A 17,670-nucleotide genomic window follows, 5' to 3' on the forward strand; every position below is an offset into this window, starting at 1 on the left:
TTCTTTCCGATAATCCCCGCCTCAAAAGGTGCCGATGCCATGACCTATTAAAATAAATTTAAATTATTAATTATCAGAGGGTTTCATCGTTGGAAGACTTCCCTCATCTTTTGCTTTATCTTCATGTGTTGTTTTATAATATTATCATGTAAATACCTGTGTCAGTAATATTTATTACTTATTTAAATACAGATTGTAAATTTTCCAAAAAATTTAAAAAAAAATCATGTAACTATTTAATATCTATTAAAAACACAGATTTAAACATCTAAAAATGTTGCAATATCTATAACATTGTAAAAATTAGTTGTTCTATTAATCCTTAATTTTCAACAATACATGCTAATAAACATAGAATACTAACTACTAAGTATCAAATAATAAAATGTTTATAAATATCTGTAAAAATAGATACTTATCAATAATAAATCAATAATAGTTAATTAAAAATTTATATATTTTTGTCAATCATAACATTCATAACAGTGTAATATTATAAAAAAAAAAAATATAAATTAAATATATTATAGTTCAGTCTACATTTGTATACACATCCATTTATCGGGTGATGAATCAGGTTTAGACCAGGAACCACGTTCTTTGTATTCTTGGTAAGGCATGTGCCATATTCCATTTGCAGATTCTTGAGTTGCTTGTAAATATTTTATAGGCTCCTAAAATAATAAATTAAATTTAGTTTAATATTTTATTATTTATATTTTTAAAACAACTAAATTAAATATATTTGGTACATACTAGCGTATTAGTATTAGATTACACATAAAGATAAATATGTTATTGTATATGACCTTACTTTAATAATAACTTCATCCCCAGGACGTATTTTTAATCCTAATCTATGTTTTTGTAACCATTTTTGAAATATGCTTTTCATGTGAAGATCATGTAACAAAAATTTATGACCACGCATAAGATCTCTGGTAAGAATTTTTGTATTAATACCACTATACATTGCAGCATATAAAACAAATGGATCATCTTTAGATCTAAGCAAAATAAATAAAATATTATAAATATACATTTGTATTTGTTTAAGATTAATTTGTATAACATAATCATTTTCTTACAGATCGTTTGTAAAAAATACTTGGGCATTTTCTTTTATAAAATCAAATTCTTTTCCCAGCATCTTAATTAGATGTTTTCTGCCAATTAATAACACTTTTAATTTCTTTTCAATAAAATTCTTCATGATAATCTTGGTCTATATAACAAAATTTATATAATATCTAATTAATAAAAATTACCAAACAAACTACAGATACAGTTTATCTCAAAAGCCATGTATTATCTCAAGTATTTTTAAATAACAATAATTTTATTATTTAAATACTTTTTTTTCAATTGTTGTCTATTTGAAAGTACTAAATTTAATCGCATATATCTAAAAGAAAAATCTAACATATTAATTTTTTTATCTATATTTTTTTAGTTTTAAAAATTATAATAAATGAAAGTACTTGTTTGTTATCGCCCCGCCACTCTTGTTTGTTATAACCCCACCATAAATAAAATAAACAATATAATAAATAAATAATAAAAAATGTATCATACTTATAAATCTAAAAAAATATGTATATAATATACATGTATAAGTAAGTAAAGGTATAATATTTATTTTATCATAATTAGATTGGAGGCCAGAACTCAGATATATCTTTTAAAATAATTTAAAATGTATTTTGTTTTCCGAGAGGTGAACTCCACATAAATTCTGAATAAAAATTGATTAATGAAGCATATACAATTTTTGGATATTTATAAAAAAAAATTTTTGTCAAACAATAAAATAATTCACATTTGTCTAAATAAATCCCAATTTTTGTGCAAATTATTTTTGTCATAATCTGTAATAAATATTTCAATGTATTTTAAAATTAATTAGTTTAATTAAAACCTGTATTTTGTCTATCATAATTTTCACGTTAGAATTAACAAATTAACTTTTCAACTATTATCCTTATAAAAATTAGAACCTAACTAAATGTAACTTCATCATTTCTTTTCTTTATTATTATTATTATATGAAAAATAAGTTAAAAAGTTAATATTTATAAAATGTTATTACATAGAGCAGTGTTTCTCAACCATTGTATTGTGGCAACACACTAATAAAAATTTGCATACTTTGTGACACACAATAAAAAAAAATAAGAATAATACCTATTAATTTTTGTAAATATAGAACCAAAAAGGTTAGTACTTCCCGCGACACGTTTGGACTTACCCGGCGACACACGAGTATGTCACGACACACCGGTTGAAAAACACTGGCATAGAGCAATAAATTACTTTTAAATTCTACGCCATTAAATCAAAATTTTCCTATGAATTATACATAATTATAAGTCTTAAAAACTCAAATTTAAATATATCAATTTTTGATAAAATTAGTTACTTAGAGTGATACATATGGTGTAATTTGGTGATATATCGATTATTAAACTAAATTAAGTACTAGTCACTAATACTTATTACAAACAGATATTAAATTTCAAGAATTTTCAAGTCAAAATCAATAATTTTTCTTTTAGTTATGAAAATCCATTTATTTGAATACACATTTGTGTTATTCACTATTATTAAATACCTAGTCCACCTAATTTTTATTGAACTATGTTAAATACTAGTTGCTTTTTTTGTTGAAAATCTAAATACTTAAAAGTTAATTAAATAAAAATTATATTTAATACAAGAAAAGCAAAATATTGTTTAAATTGTTTTAAATTAATATGAAATATTTATATTCATGAAGCATATTTTATTTTAATTTTTTTTTTAAATTGATCTTAAATTAAGATCGGCAGCAGCGACAATTAGTATAACAACAAATGTTATTTAAATTAAATTGTATAATTTACATTTTCTTAACAATGTTAAAACTAGGTAGGTGATGTCTACCATTAAGCATATTCTTTTTATTAAAAATGGTACAATACAAAAATACTTTTATTAATTATCATATTATTTATTCAGTATGATTGAATACTGAATATCATTTTAAATATTGGTATTTTTAAAGAACAGTGACATTATTAGTAGATGAAAAATGCTACCTTACTTTTTAATAAATAAATTTAAAAGATAAGTTATAAAAAGTAATATAATACTTGATATAAGTGTTATTGAAAAAGATATAATTTTATAAATCTTGTTCAATTCTTAAAATAAATCCTTTAAAATTGATCATATCTAAAAATTATTTTGTTTTTTTTTATTATTAAAGTGTTATTTTAAAACTTTGTTCATATGCCCACTAAAAACAGGGTCTGCCCAAGTATATTCCAGTAAATAGGTATATACTATGCATATATTTTTTGCATGTTTATGCTACTAGAATTATATCATAACTACTAAATGGTAATCCTTACTATTCGAGTTCTTATATGCAAAATCAATTTTGGTGAAGGCATTGTGGGCTGTGTGTTAACTAGTAAGTATCATAGAACAATATTTTCCATGTCTCATGACACATTTGTTAAATATACAATTTATATATTATTAAAGATTTTTCTAATTTATTAATATATTAATGAATACTATGCCATTGTACCGAAGTATACTTACTAAAGAATGATTACCAATTTTTCCTCGATATGCATATGCCAAGTTTAATCCATCGACTACCACATCATATGGTGCAGTTATTTCAATGAAATCTTTAAAATCGTTCAACTCTTGTGGAGAAGAGTTATTAAATATATTTTTTCCAATCATTACATTTGATAAAAAACATTCTTGAAGAATCTTAAACTCTGAATCTGTGACATCAACATTTTTCAATATTTGATTACAATTCTTACATTTTCCACTAGATAAGTAAATACATATAATTATTAAACATAATTTCTTAACTCTAAAACAAAGTATGTTCTAAAAAATATTTACTTATTATGATAAATCATAGTAGTAGTAGTCTTAATGCCCAATTGTTTTAATTTGTTACGAATTAGTTCTGCTAAATCTTCTCTGATAATATACTCATTATCTCTTAAAAATTCTAATATTTTACGATGGCTACAATTAACATTTTTTTCACAGAGATTAAACCATGCTGTAACTATTTCTAATGGTAGTATTCTGTGTCGATTAAAAATATTGTGTACTAAATTCCATCCTAAATCAATTTCTGCTTCTTCAAATGCCCTTAAAATTATACAAACTAATGTATTTACTGAAATGTCATCTTCAATTTTTGACGCTTTTATGAATTCCAAAGAATCACGCCATAAAGGTGTACAACAGATTCCCATAACTATACCTAAATAACAAAATAAGATAATTAATAAAAAAAAAAAAAATAGATATTTACATATTATCATACTACCTACCTTCAAGAAGAACAGAATTCAATAAATGTCGATTGTTTTTAAACAGAGAATGACAATTGATCTGGATTTCATATTGGTCATCGTCTGTCAATTCTTTTCGCGACTTGTAACATGAACGAATATATAATAACTCTAATGCTATATTAGGTTTACCATTACTACATTGTTTGACATACTTCATAAATGACTTGACTAAGTCCGAACGCTGTTGTTGTGAACACGTCTCTAATATGCATCCATTAATATTTTTTTCATTTATATACCCACGATTAATGGACAAAACAGATGATTTCAAAGCATTCCAATCAATTATTGGGGAATTTGATTTGGTAACAAATTCTGTAATAATACGTTTTTGTTCTCCACTGGCAAACCTGCCTTTCATTTTAGGTGGCACAGTTATATTTGGAGTAACAACTGACAGTAACCTTTGAGTATAAATACTAGTCTGTCTTGGACTTACCATCTTTGGTAAGTTCCATTGCAGATGTTTTCTTATTAATGAACACATTTCAAAATAAAATTCATGCAGACAAAAACAGATAACTAATAAAATGTAAAATAATTAAATAGATGTTATGATCATCATCAACAATATCAATTAGCTAAAGTTGAGTAAAGTATATAAGTTTAGTCTAGTAAATCATTGGTATTATACTTTATACGACGTTTAAAACACGAATTTAAAAAAAAAATGTGTTTTGTTTTGATTATAATAGTGATAAGTGAATAGTGATAACGATGATAATAATTGATAATTATACAGATTTGTCCATGATTTTAAATTAAATTCCATAAATTAGCTAAAAATTGTCCAAACAATTATTACTTATTTTAATAAGTATATAATATAAACAATCTATATAATGTATGCATAATAACCTTATGTGTAAATGTGTTAATAGTAAAAAGAACACGAGATGAAATGAGAAACAAAAATGAAGAAGTCACCAATTGCACCATAATTTAGCTAGGTTAATTATATTTTTCTTTACTTCAATTTATTATGTTATTATTATATTTTTCTTTAGTTTATTTATACAGAAAATAATCATAGAAACAGAAAAATTCCACTAATTTATTTTAAATTATCATTTTCTGGAATTTATTGTTCCTATATAATTACAAATGTCTAATTACTAATTAGTATCAGCATTCCAAAAAAGCATGTTGCTAAACTACTCGTGGACATAATATTATTTAGTTTTCGGTTTCTTTATAGTATTATTATTATATATTTTACACTTGGTAATTTAGTATTTTACATTTTAGTAATTATTTTTTTAACAAAATATATTCATTATACTTTTATACCTTATACGTGCAGTTGTATTATTTCTACAATTATGGTAGAATGTTACGAATGCAGAAGGAACCACAGAATGTAAACCGTGGTTCGTAAGCCACGAAAATTGATGATGTCGAAGATCTACAAACGGTTTCGTTCGTACGCGTTTCGCGATCATGCCTGTTACGTATAATATACTACACGTAGCAGATAGGTACGTGCTTACAGTGATGACTCCGAACAAAGTTTAAATTAGGGGGGGGGGGGCAAAAATCATTCCACTACGCTACCCACCACCTTTTGTGCTATAACCTTCTATATATTTATGCTAACCATACGTACTTCGACAACTTATTCCAGTGTTTCCCAACTGGTGTTCCGCGGAACCTAAGGGTTCCATCAGCCGGTGCCAAGGGTTCCGTGAGAAATTCGAGAAGATTTAAATTAATCAATAATATTTTTGAATTCGAATTATGTTTCTAATATAGACCAGCTCCAAAAATGATATGGGGGTTCCGCATAACGTTCAAACTCCTGCAAATGTACCGCGAGTAAAATAAGTGGGGAAATACTGACTTATTCGATACAAATAGTACGCTTAATATTGTTATTTGTCGGGCAGTATTGTTGTTTATCCCTTTTCTTGTTGCACATATAATTTTTTTTGGTTACCCACGGACCCCACCCAACAAAAAATGAGGGGAGGGTCGGCCCTCTTAGGTTATAGGTCCGGCGCCACTGCGCGCTAATATCATATACTTGACAATGCGAAAAAAAAAAGAAACAACACATAATATATTAGTGTAATACAATACAATTTATAAAGGTACGGTTTCCCTGCAACGTCCAGACAACCACCGGTCTGGACATGGGTAAGCGTCGTCTAGACGCGGCGTCATGACGCCGTGCTGTTCCACTTTTTGACGCCTAAACCGTACCTTGGTATAATAATAATGTAAAATGTATATTGTTGTAATGTTATTGCAACAAAACCAAAAATACATTTACTCAAACGGTCAAATAGTTCTCTGGCGGGACATCGTTTATGACGTTTGAACAGAGCTGCTCGAAGTGACTCAAATCGAAAATTCCGCGATGTATATTGTTACTTACCGGACCACGGCGATGAGTGATATCGTGTCAAAAAAAAAAAAAAAGCCAGTACACTTAGTACACTACGCGCGAGGACGTAACCGCAGAACGGCTATACAGATCCGCTACACTGCGGTCATACGGCGATCGTTTTGTATCGGCAAAGGTGAAAACACGCGGAGACGGCGACGACGACGACGATCTCTGCGTGTCACGTGTCATAAGGGTGTCGACAATTATTATTGTCGGGCGCGCGCGAATATCATCGGACAGCGGGATAATACGTCGAACGTCTTTTTATGCACTCGCACGTTGTAGCACGAAAACGCACAAAAACACGCCAGTCACGCGGGTTAGGACGAGCGGAAAACCGATCCGTTGACCGTTGGCGACGGATCACACGAGATACTATATAATATACATATTTATATAATACGTATATAATATAATAATTATAGAGATTGAAATATTTCTTGTTTACCAAAACGTGGAATATTGAATTTTTTTTTTTAACACAGATATTAAGAATGCACTCAATAGTGCCGCGGTCGACATATTGGTATTTTATTATAATTAATAATGGGTATTTAAGTAAAGGAGTGTTTAGTATTTCGGTATGGTATTGTATCGTTTTAACACTTTTGTTGATTTTTATTAATTAAAAAAAAATACGAGTAATAGGTACATTTATAATATTTTAAGAAAACAATCACTAAAACTACGTGCGTATACGTATACCTAATAAGTAACAACAAATGTACGTACAGAACTTGTTAAATTTATAATAAAAAAAGAATACATTTTTTTATCAAAATATTTTAAAATTGTATATTTAACGAGCAAATTTTGTACGAGTAAAATTAATGGAATGCATTACTGTTTTAAAAGATAGGGCAACGTTCCTTATGAATTATAGCTTGTTTGTACAAGTCACCCTGCTACATTTTTAAAAATACGTAATATTAGTTTTTTTTTTTTGAAACCGTCAACAGGTGGCTTTAGGCTGTGATCATTGTAAGAAAAATAAAAAAGACATCTTTTTTATTTTATATGCCTATATTGTTTCAGCGAGACAGTGACACACCTAATTGTGTATGTAAAGTTTCGAAAGTCAAAACTAATTACTTCACCCAGAATCCGGATAATACACATAGAATATAGTTTTTTAAAAAATATAGTTTTCTGATGTTTTTCGTAGTAAATTTTTAGATTATTGAAATTATTGTTTTAAAAGATAGACCGACGTTCTTATATGTATTCTAGCCAGGGGCGGATTTACGCATAGGCAACCAAGACATGTGCTTAATCCATAAAATATTTTAGGAGCGCAAATTTTTGTTATTACCTTTTTAATAAGTTTTAATTTTTTGTTTTATATTTAATAATTATAATATTTATTAATGAAACTAATATATTGAATATTTTTAATTAATAAATTTGATAAAGTACTTGGTATTTACATTATAATAATGATAATTATAGATATTTAGCAATATTTTCATTTGTATACTTGTTTTTTCTAACAAGAAACGGTAATCGTCGGAGTGTCGCGTATGTATTTAACCAATGTAACCGAAAACGCGCGCGTACTATACGTCGCGTATGATACACGCCCATGTAAAACGGGCCTTACCGGGTATTATATCTTTATCTATATATAGTTATCGTTTTGTCAAACATATTTTATTTTAAGAAAAGTTAATTAATTATATTTATTTGGAAATAGTTTATTGTTGACGACAATCGTAACGGTTAAGTAATAAGTAATGATATTACTAGAAATTAGGCAAAAGGACTAATAATAAATATTAAATAGTATTAATAAAAACTATAAATAATATTCTAATAAATAAAATTAGTTAATTAGTAACCAAAATCATGTCAGTTTTATCTTGTATGGGGTTTTGCTTAGTTGATTAAACGTTAAACTCCACAAGTACTAATAAGTTACAAAATGTCAATATTTATTGTTTTGACGTACTTCAACTATATTATACAGAATGTATCAAAAGTCTTCATCCGATTACAAATTTATATAGCTCGGCAAACGTTAGCTACTAGTAAACGACCCATATACTAATGAAGAGATTAGATAACCAAGTTTATTTTAAGTTATCTTTCAATTAGTATATGGGTAATTTTCCTGCGGCTAACGATTGCCGAGCTATATAAATTTGCAAGGGCGCCAATCTGTCAAAACCAAGAGGGGTGACAATCTTAAAATAGAAAAAAAAATAAAAATTAAGAATCGACCAATTTGCTTTTATTAAACAAAAAAAAAAAATAATATTTTAAAACAAAAATTGCAAATTGCGTTTTTGCAAACCAAATGTTGAAACTACTTGTTCAATGAACTTGTTGTCGTTTTGAACTTTTTGTCTATGAACGCTGAGCATACACAGTCCATCTAACCTATATTCTTCCATAGTACTTCTTGTCCAAGTTTTTACTTGTCTTAAGGTGCTAAATGACCTTTCTACCGTGCATGTTGTAGACGGAAGTTTTAAAAAGTGTTTCCACAAAATACTTACTATATAGTCTGACAGATTTATATTTTACAACGTGTTTCGCAAAATAAAGGAACATTTGGAATTAATTTTTGACGTAGAATACCTTCTCTATAAAATCATATATCTTTAATAGTACTAGAAGTGTTTCTAATATCTGATATAGCGTTTTGATCATTTATGACAAGGTTCAGTTTATGTGAAGCACAATGATAAAAACATGCCATTGGATACTTGTGCCACATGATTCTTTGTACTCCATTTATTCTACCACTCATTGTTAAACATCTAATAAATCCAAGGCCGATAAGTTTTAACATATTTAATTCATATTTATTAGTAATATTAATTAAGGCATTTGCAATACCTTCAGCGCTTAGGTCTTGAACTTCAATGAAACCTAGAAATTCTTCTCTAACTTCAAAATTGTGCATGTTAAAGTAACGAATACCTATTGATAATTGCTCTTTTCCACTTATGTCAGCAGTTTCGTCAGCTAATAATGAAAATACATAAGAATCATTAATAAAAGATATTTTGCAAAATACCTAGCTAAATTTAAAATGAGTTGAAAATATCAATCAATTAATTTCCATTTTCTTCTTAAATTATGCAAATGTATGAACTAAATTAATTACTTATTCATTTACCTGTATCAATATCACTGCTAATACAAGTTGTAGTTGTAGTTTGAGGCGTTTGAGCTATGGGTGAAGGAGTCGAACGTTTAAATTAATTTTTGTTTAATATCACTCATTGTAATAAATTTATTTTAAAATTTTAACAAATAACAACTATTGTAAACAAAAATTGTTTCAATTTGAAATAATTTGAAACATTAATGAGAAAAAAATATTTTGCCAAATATTATTATGCAATTTTACAACTCTTTGTTATATTGTATGTACGTATTAATAAATATTATTGAAAAAGACGAAGATAAATCAGACAATGCATGAAAGCGAGGAGAACTGGTTTTTCCATATTTCATAAATATATATATATATAAAATATAAATAACACTATAGTATTATAATCATTATACATATATACTATATATATATATATATGTCGATGATTGATCAACATAGTATTACAACGTACGACAATAATCGATTAACAAAGTACGAGTATATGTATGTACATCATGAAGTATTATCATTAAAAAAATTAATAATAATTTTTCTAGGGGAGGTGACATGTCATCTCCTTGCACCCTCTAATGGGCGCCCTTATAAATTTGTAATCATATGAAGACTTTTGAAACACCCAGTAGTTTAATTAGGTTTATGGGGCAGACAGCAGACTCATAAAAATTGTTACGAAAGTATTATTTAAGTAAGAAGTACAAAGTAACTACAATAAGAAAAAAACGAACAATACATATTTCATGATACATCTGAATCTGAAAAATGAAAATGTAAATTTATCGGCACGATATATTTAAAATACGTATGTTTTTACGTTTGTACATACATTCCCATTAATTTTAGATAGATTGCATCATGAACTAGAAATTAGATGATATACTGACATGCGTACGATTTTTTTCTGTAGAACATTTACATTTTACCACAAATTAAGGAATTATACAATCAAGAAATTAGAAAATTGGTTAAATTACTTCAAGATATTTAAATAAATAATGTAGAATTTAATGATTTTGTAAATGAAGTTCTACATTTAGAAGTTCATGTCGATGTATGTTTTACTGAGGAAAAACACAATCTGCTAGGTCTTTGAATATTTCTGTACGAAAAAGACCTAACAAATATTTAGCCTAACACAGAAATAGTTTAACTTTATTAAACTTTATTTAATTCCAAAGTTGTGTTTTTGAATATGGTCACATATACTTATTTTTTTGGTTACGGTGGACAGTGTTGTAATGCCTAGAGGCGGAAAAATGGTAAGTCCACCCCTGATTCTAGTCTATTTTTAGAAGTCAAATTAACACCCTACAGTCTAACTATTAAAAAAAAGGAAAAATTATTTCTTTTTCTAAAAAAAACTGTCAATAGGTAGCTGTGTAAAATGTACTATAAGAATAATAATTGATATTTTTTGCATTTTTATATACCCATATTGTTTCGGTAATACACCTAATCGTGAATGTGAACTGCCTATGAATGAGCATATTATTATGGCGCTTTATATCATTTCATAGTTACCATTTAATTAAATGTTGTATTGTACTCGAAAGTAGGTGTATTCAATTTCATTACCTATATTATACAAATAGACTCAGATATTTTAAATTGAACGGGTTTTTTATTACTCGCTTTGCATAAGCGTTCTAAAACCCAACGTTTTTGTAATATATTATAGAAATTGTTATTAAAATCCAAAACAGGGATTATCAATTTACCACAAAGGGTGTAGATAGATATGTTAATTTCTTTCGACATTCGTATAGGTCGTAAAGGAACGTTAGGCAGAGTAAAAGGCTAACCTTTAAAGACTTATAAGCCTATAATAGAAATAAAATTAAAAATTTTTCAAACTTATAGTATATATTATTTAGGATGTGGTCATTAATACATACTTATGATTTTTTTTTAATTGAATAATCTTTAAAAGTTGATAAAGAGAACTAAAAAAAATAACTTTTGCACTATGTTGCCCCATTTATTACAATCTTTTAATAACATAAATATTATACTCTATGAAAAACTTAAAAACTTTAAAAAACAATTTTTTTTTATATAAAAATGAATGGCAAAGTTTAAAAGTACTATGATAAAAATAGTCTCTTATCATTTTATTCAACTTTAGCACAAAGACTTAACTGTCTACTTACTGCATACTTTGTACTGAATCCGATGAACCCTTCTTCGTCACAAACATGTTAACCTATTCACCCAAACACCTCGCATGTTATTAGTGTTATTACTATACCTAGTCTTCGATTATTGTATACATATCTAATACGTATTATGTAGTAACAAACTAACAAAGATAATAATAGATTATGTTGTCACGGCTTCATTGTAATAAAATGTACCTGTTTAGTTATTGTACTACTACTGACAATTAGTTGAATAGGTTACTAAAAATATGTTAATCTAATTATAAATTATTACTGACTAGAATGTATATAATGTATACATATTAAGTAAATAACTGTTCCCGATATTAATTTAAATTAATTTACCTATGATATAATTAATATTAATAACAATGATATTTTCAATAAAATATGGAATATAAATCTAGGATTTCAAAATTCACCCACGTCTACCAAGCTTCGTTCAACGCCGAGCTAGTTACACTGCAATGACGACAAACCAACTTTTATCGCTCGCCGATAACGTCCAAAAAACAGGTCATTTTTTTCAAGAGGAAGTAATATGGCGATATATATAGGGTCTTATCATCGATACCATTTATACAGTGTGAATTTCACCTCTTTAACTTGGCAATTATTATTTTATATTGTATTTTTATCTTGTGATTTATCTATATAGCTCTACTTATTTATTAAAAATAAAGACGAACAACGACTAAATGGTTTTCGCTACAAACGTTAATAAAATATAAATAGTATAAAACATCGAAACATATAACTATATTTACTCTTGGCGCACACAAAACGATGAAATGAAGTAAATGAACACAGGTGTGGTGCAGTTAATAACGAACATATATATTATTTATATTTATATTTTTATTTTATTTTTCAAAACAACAAGAGATACATTATATAGAGTGTTATTAACTGTCACAGACATAATATTTATCAAATAGCATCATTAACAATTAATATCGAAATGATAATTTTTGTCAAACACGCTTATAGCAGACGGCGTCGTGCAACTTTCCGACACGTCCGTATAAACAAAAACATCGTCCTTTTATTGTAACTCGTCGGACTGTCACAACGAGTGAACTACTTGCCTCTGCACACGTCACAGTGGTACGGTCACAGTGGTCCGCTGGTGTACCGTCAAACCGCTAGTCTTACATTTTATCTCGGACGTTATTACTGCTGTGGCACGGCTTCTCGCCCGTGTGATGCGTCCGCCCGGTAACGTCGGCGTGCCATCATCACTCGTACTAAACTTCTCGTCACATTCACCGCAGTCATGGTACGGTTTTTTATCCTCGTGCGTCTGCACGTGACTGGTCAAATTGCTTTTTCGGGCAAACGACTTGCCGCAAACTTGACAGTCGTACGGTTTTTCGTGCGTGTGCACCCTCAGGTGCCTGGTTAAGTTGCTTTTGTGAGAGAACGATCTATGGCACTGGTAACAAACATACGGTTTTTCGCCGGTGTGCGACCGTTGGTGTATCGTCAGTACGCTGTTACTGATGAACTCCTTGCCGCATACGCCGCACGGGTATGATTTTTTAACCGCGGTGCACGTACGCGGGTGCACCGTCAGCTCGCTGTTAATGACAATCTTCAGATCCGTTCCTGTCCGTTGACGCATCGTCAGATGACAGTTCTGAGTAAATTCTAATAATTCCATGTCTCAAACAAGAAATACTTTCACAATTATACTAATAATAATAATAATATAACGAAAACAGATTAACTCGTTAAGTTATAATGGTAGATACGATATTACGTGCGACTAGAGCGAGAATGTAAATGTTTTTTAAATAACGTATTTGTAATTTGATGTATTAGATTGGTTGTCAACACAATTTTTCAAACCAGTATTGTGTTTATCTCCGTTTTGTACATAAATAATATTGTTCGCAACTCAGTCTATTTTATCTCTATATTTTATAATCGACGATAATCGCCTACGAAATATTAATTGCCATAATATATCAGATGACATAACTTGACTTATTTTATCAGTCAACTTCCAAATCATCCTCGTCATTATATCAATCTCCCAATTCATTATTTCATCTGCAACCGACATTTTTAATAATGCTCAGTTATTTGAAAAATGTATTAATTCTCCGACGAAACTACATAATAATAATAATGCTTTTATGCATCCCAAAATACCCATATTCAATGAGCAATTCTAGTTATTATCTATTAGTAATTGGTAGTCTAAAAACTACCACTAATAACTTATTATATTATAATTTACTTTACGGGCTACAGGTGTTCGAATCGGGATTTTTATACTGATGTATAGTAGTTAACAAATATAAATAAAATATTTTTTTTTAGTATAAAAAAATTAAAAACTACCTAATTATTCGAAAAAATAATATGATATAGCCGTCAGGCCAATGACAAATCCCAATAAATCAGGCCACCGGGAGTCTTCCGGTATCCCGGTGGGCCAGGCCATCCCTGATGTGAAGTATACATATACAGTGAAACCTCCACTATAGGACACCTTCCAATAACGGACATTTTTTGGGGAAAGGGGACATTTTCTCTACTTTTCAATAGGAAAACATCCGAATAACGGACATTATTTTAATAGGAAGTTTTTAAAATAATGGTAAGTCCCTAATCTGTATTTGAAAATAATACGTATTCACATTCGTATTCACATTCTCGTATTACTATTGAGATTGCACAGAGACGGTGTAATTATAAACAGACAAGCTCACCGATTTTTTCAAACAAAAATAATTTAAAAATACCTGTTTATAATTTTAATTTTGGTTGTAAAAATATACTTTAAATAATAATAATTTGTAAAAATATAAAAATATAATAATTTACAATAAATAATAAGTAATAACATTAAACATTATACAAACATATACATGTACATTATTATATAAATAAATTTCAAAAATGTATCCCCTCTGAATAACGGACAAAATTTTGGTGACCGAGAGTGTCCGCTATTCAGAGGCTTCACTGTATATTCTCGCGTAAAACATTAAGTAATCGTAAAACGTTAATTGATTATGGAATGTTGGAATGTGAATATAAAAACCAGCTGCATTGAAATAAAAATTATATTCTCAAAACCTACTGAAATTTAAAATACGCGACGGTACTTCAAGCTTGTTGTTGTTTGTCCACTTACAGACGTAGAACCCTTGAATATGAAAATAACGGACGGAAGAAGCGCGACTATCATCGCGGTTCACTTTTCGCTGGCCGTACCATATAGCTGAAAATTCATTCGATTGTTTTGTTATATTATTATAATTATTATTAGATATTAGTGTTATTTCTATATTATTTGGACAATTTGGCGAGAATATTGAATATTATCATCATAACACAATATTATTAATGTCGTAAATTGTATTCATTTTTGTCCGTTTTTCATACAACACACGCATAACCCCCGTGGGCGCGAGGACAGGGCCGCATTTAAGATTTTGGCGCCCGGTACAAATTAAATCGTACACCCGCCCCTCTCTCTAGGGCATATTTTAGTGAGATTTGTTTGGGTATTTGTCCCGCCCTCAATGAAAATATAAAATATACACTTTAATATAATAACTTTCAAATTTTATAAAACAGGAATAATTTATTGAAATAAAAATAAAAATTTATTTTAACATCTCATAATATTAAAATAACTTTAGTACCTAATAAATATATATATCATATATTATTATGTGTATATATAAACTAATTCTATGTTATATGTGTATTTAAAAATACACTTAATAGATTTTATTTATAAAGATTTAATTAGATATAATTCACGAGAAATATACAAAATATTTGAAACAAAATTAGAAGTCAATAGAAATTATTTCTAGGGAAAACGCAATTGTTGCAATCACTTAAAAATAAATAAAACAGTGCTCCACAGTCCACGTGGAGCCAACCATTTACCTATACATTTTAATTTTCTAATTAAAATACTGTTCCTATTACTATTTTTATAAAATACTGTAACGCGCTCAGCGCGTGATTAACGTATTTTTCTATTATTGTGTTTCGTCTCGAATGTTTTAAATGTTAAAAAGGTTTTAAATTATGAGATTATTGAAATTATTTGTTTTACTTTCCATCATGATTATTAGAATTTATTCAACATTTTGTACCTCTTTATTACTGCTCCTAAAAACTATAGCCGCCCCAAAAAATTGGACGCCCGTTACAATTGTACCCGTTGTACCTCCCTAAATGCGGCCCCGCGCGACGACCGTTTGTGTATAATTAGATTGAAACGTTTTGTATCATTTATGATTATGAATGAATAAAAGAATACGAATGCCTAAGGCCGGGACTATACACGGCGTATTAAGCCCGTCGTGTATATAGCTACTCCGATATAAGAAAATTAATTTTGAATTCGACGGAAAACGCGGTGGAATACGCCATGTGTAGCATCGGCCTAGATATGTTGTTTGGTTTGCTCAGTTTGTTGTTTTACATAATATTACATTAAAATAACTCGGCTTTGCGATGTTTCAATACACGGAGTTGTGGTTACCTCTTGTATATCAGCGACAGTGCGTTGTCCGCATAATATGTAGTTGTAAAGTGTAAAGTGTATTCCGGTGTTGTACACGCGCGTTCGCTTTTCGTCGTTGTGTGTACGCCGGAAGTGGTTCGCTGTTTGGGATCATCGGTCATAATATAATCATATTATGTTGCGCCATGTCCTGTCTTCGTCGTGTTGTGTCGACATGCCGCCTACTATGTTTCGCTGGATTCGCGATTCACGGTTTTTGTCACATCTCGCGTTTGGTTAATAACAATCGTTCGTTATTCGCCCGTGTTGTGCGGCCCGTTTGAGGTCGTAATTTATTTGGCGCTCGCCTTTACCTAAAGTTATTGGTCATCTAAAAAATGATCGAACAACCTCGACGCGTTCGCTGTCCGCGCTCTGCCCTACATTCGAATTGTGTTCCGTGTTCCGCACATCGCGTTGTTGTTCCGTTATCGAATTTGTATTGACCATTTTGTACATAATATTGTATAAACATATTTGTTGTCGCGATCGTTTGCGTCCCGACACACACTGGTTTTCGCACCAGACCAAATCGCGCCTCGCTGTTATTGTTATGTAACGGTACATGGATACATCGTACAATGATGATGAGTATCAATGCATGCGCGCCGCTTATCTGGCATCGCGGTTATATCAGGGCCTGATTTAATAAAATTAGGACCAAGTGCACAATTTTTTTGGGGGCCCTCAAGTCAAAAAAATGTTCTAGAAAAAATCTACATAGAGGGGGGGGGGGGTAATGTTGATAATAAAAAAAAATATTTATATTTTAAAAGCATAGAGTATACTCATACTCTATATGATTGAAAATGATAAATGCCAAAATTCCTATCTCAAAAAACAGAAAATATTTGTACGTTATTTCATGTACTATAAATACAATTTAGTTACTTGGTCTAGTAAATTAAGGACAATGAAAAGACAATACCAATTAAATAACATAACAAAATTATACTATATTAAAATATTAAAAATACTTAAGGATTTTATTATATGAATTTAAATTAAAATAATTAATTTTCAGTCTTCCATAAAATTATAAAAATGGAAAATAACTTAGTAATTTAACAATTTATTTTATA

General features: G+C 29.0%; 2 protein-coding genes across 2 annotated transcripts; both read right to left on the reverse strand.

The window, feature by feature from the left end:
* Nucleotides 1-476: 476 nt before the first annotated feature.
* Nucleotides 477-5,034, reverse strand: LOC113548271 (mitochondrial ribonuclease P catalytic subunit). The gene is made up of 6 exons (XM_026949068.1): nt 4,353-5,034; nt 3,910-4,282; nt 3,589-3,832; nt 1,089-1,225; nt 815-1,007; nt 477-674 (listed from the first exon to the last, which is right to left on the reverse strand). The coding sequence occupies exons 1-6, from the start codon at nt 4,861-4,863 to the stop codon at nt 537-539; spliced, it is 1,596 nt and encodes a 531-aa protein (XP_026804869.1). The 5' UTR covers nt 4,864-5,034; the 3' UTR covers nt 477-536.
* Nucleotides 5,035-13,147: 8,113 nt separating this feature from the next.
* Nucleotides 13,148-13,711, reverse strand: LOC113547794 (zinc finger protein 37A-like). The gene has a single exon (XM_026948299.1). It carries the CDS (start codon nt 13,709-13,711, stop codon nt 13,148-13,150), a length of 564 nt encoding a protein of 187 aa, XP_026804100.1.
* Nucleotides 13,712-17,670: the final 3,959 nt, after the last annotated feature.

This window comes from Rhopalosiphum maidis, chromosome 1 (assembly GCF_003676215.2).
Source record: "Rhopalosiphum maidis isolate BTI-1 chromosome 1, ASM367621v3, whole genome shotgun sequence".
Lineage (NCBI taxonomy): Eukaryota > Metazoa > Arthropoda > Insecta > Hemiptera > Aphididae > Rhopalosiphum > Rhopalosiphum maidis.

Excerpts from the sequence above, each read along its gene's own strand:
- LOC113548271 (XM_026949068.1), bottom strand. The coding sequence starts at position 4,863 with ATGTGTTCATTAATAAGAAAACATCTGCAATGGAACTTACCAAAGATG. Across the intron at positions 1,226-3,588 it reads AAATTGGTAATCATTCTTTA|ACCAAGATTATCATGAAGAA; the intron begins GTAAGTATACTT and ends TTTGTTATATAG. Across the intron at positions 1,008-1,088 it reads GTATTTTTTACAAACGATCT|ATCTAAAGATGATCCATTTG; the intron begins GTAAGAAAATGA and ends TATTTTGCTTAG.
- LOC113547794 (XM_026948299.1), bottom strand. The coding sequence starts at position 13,711 with ATGGAATTATTAGAATTTACTCAGAACTGTCATCTGACGATGCGTCAA.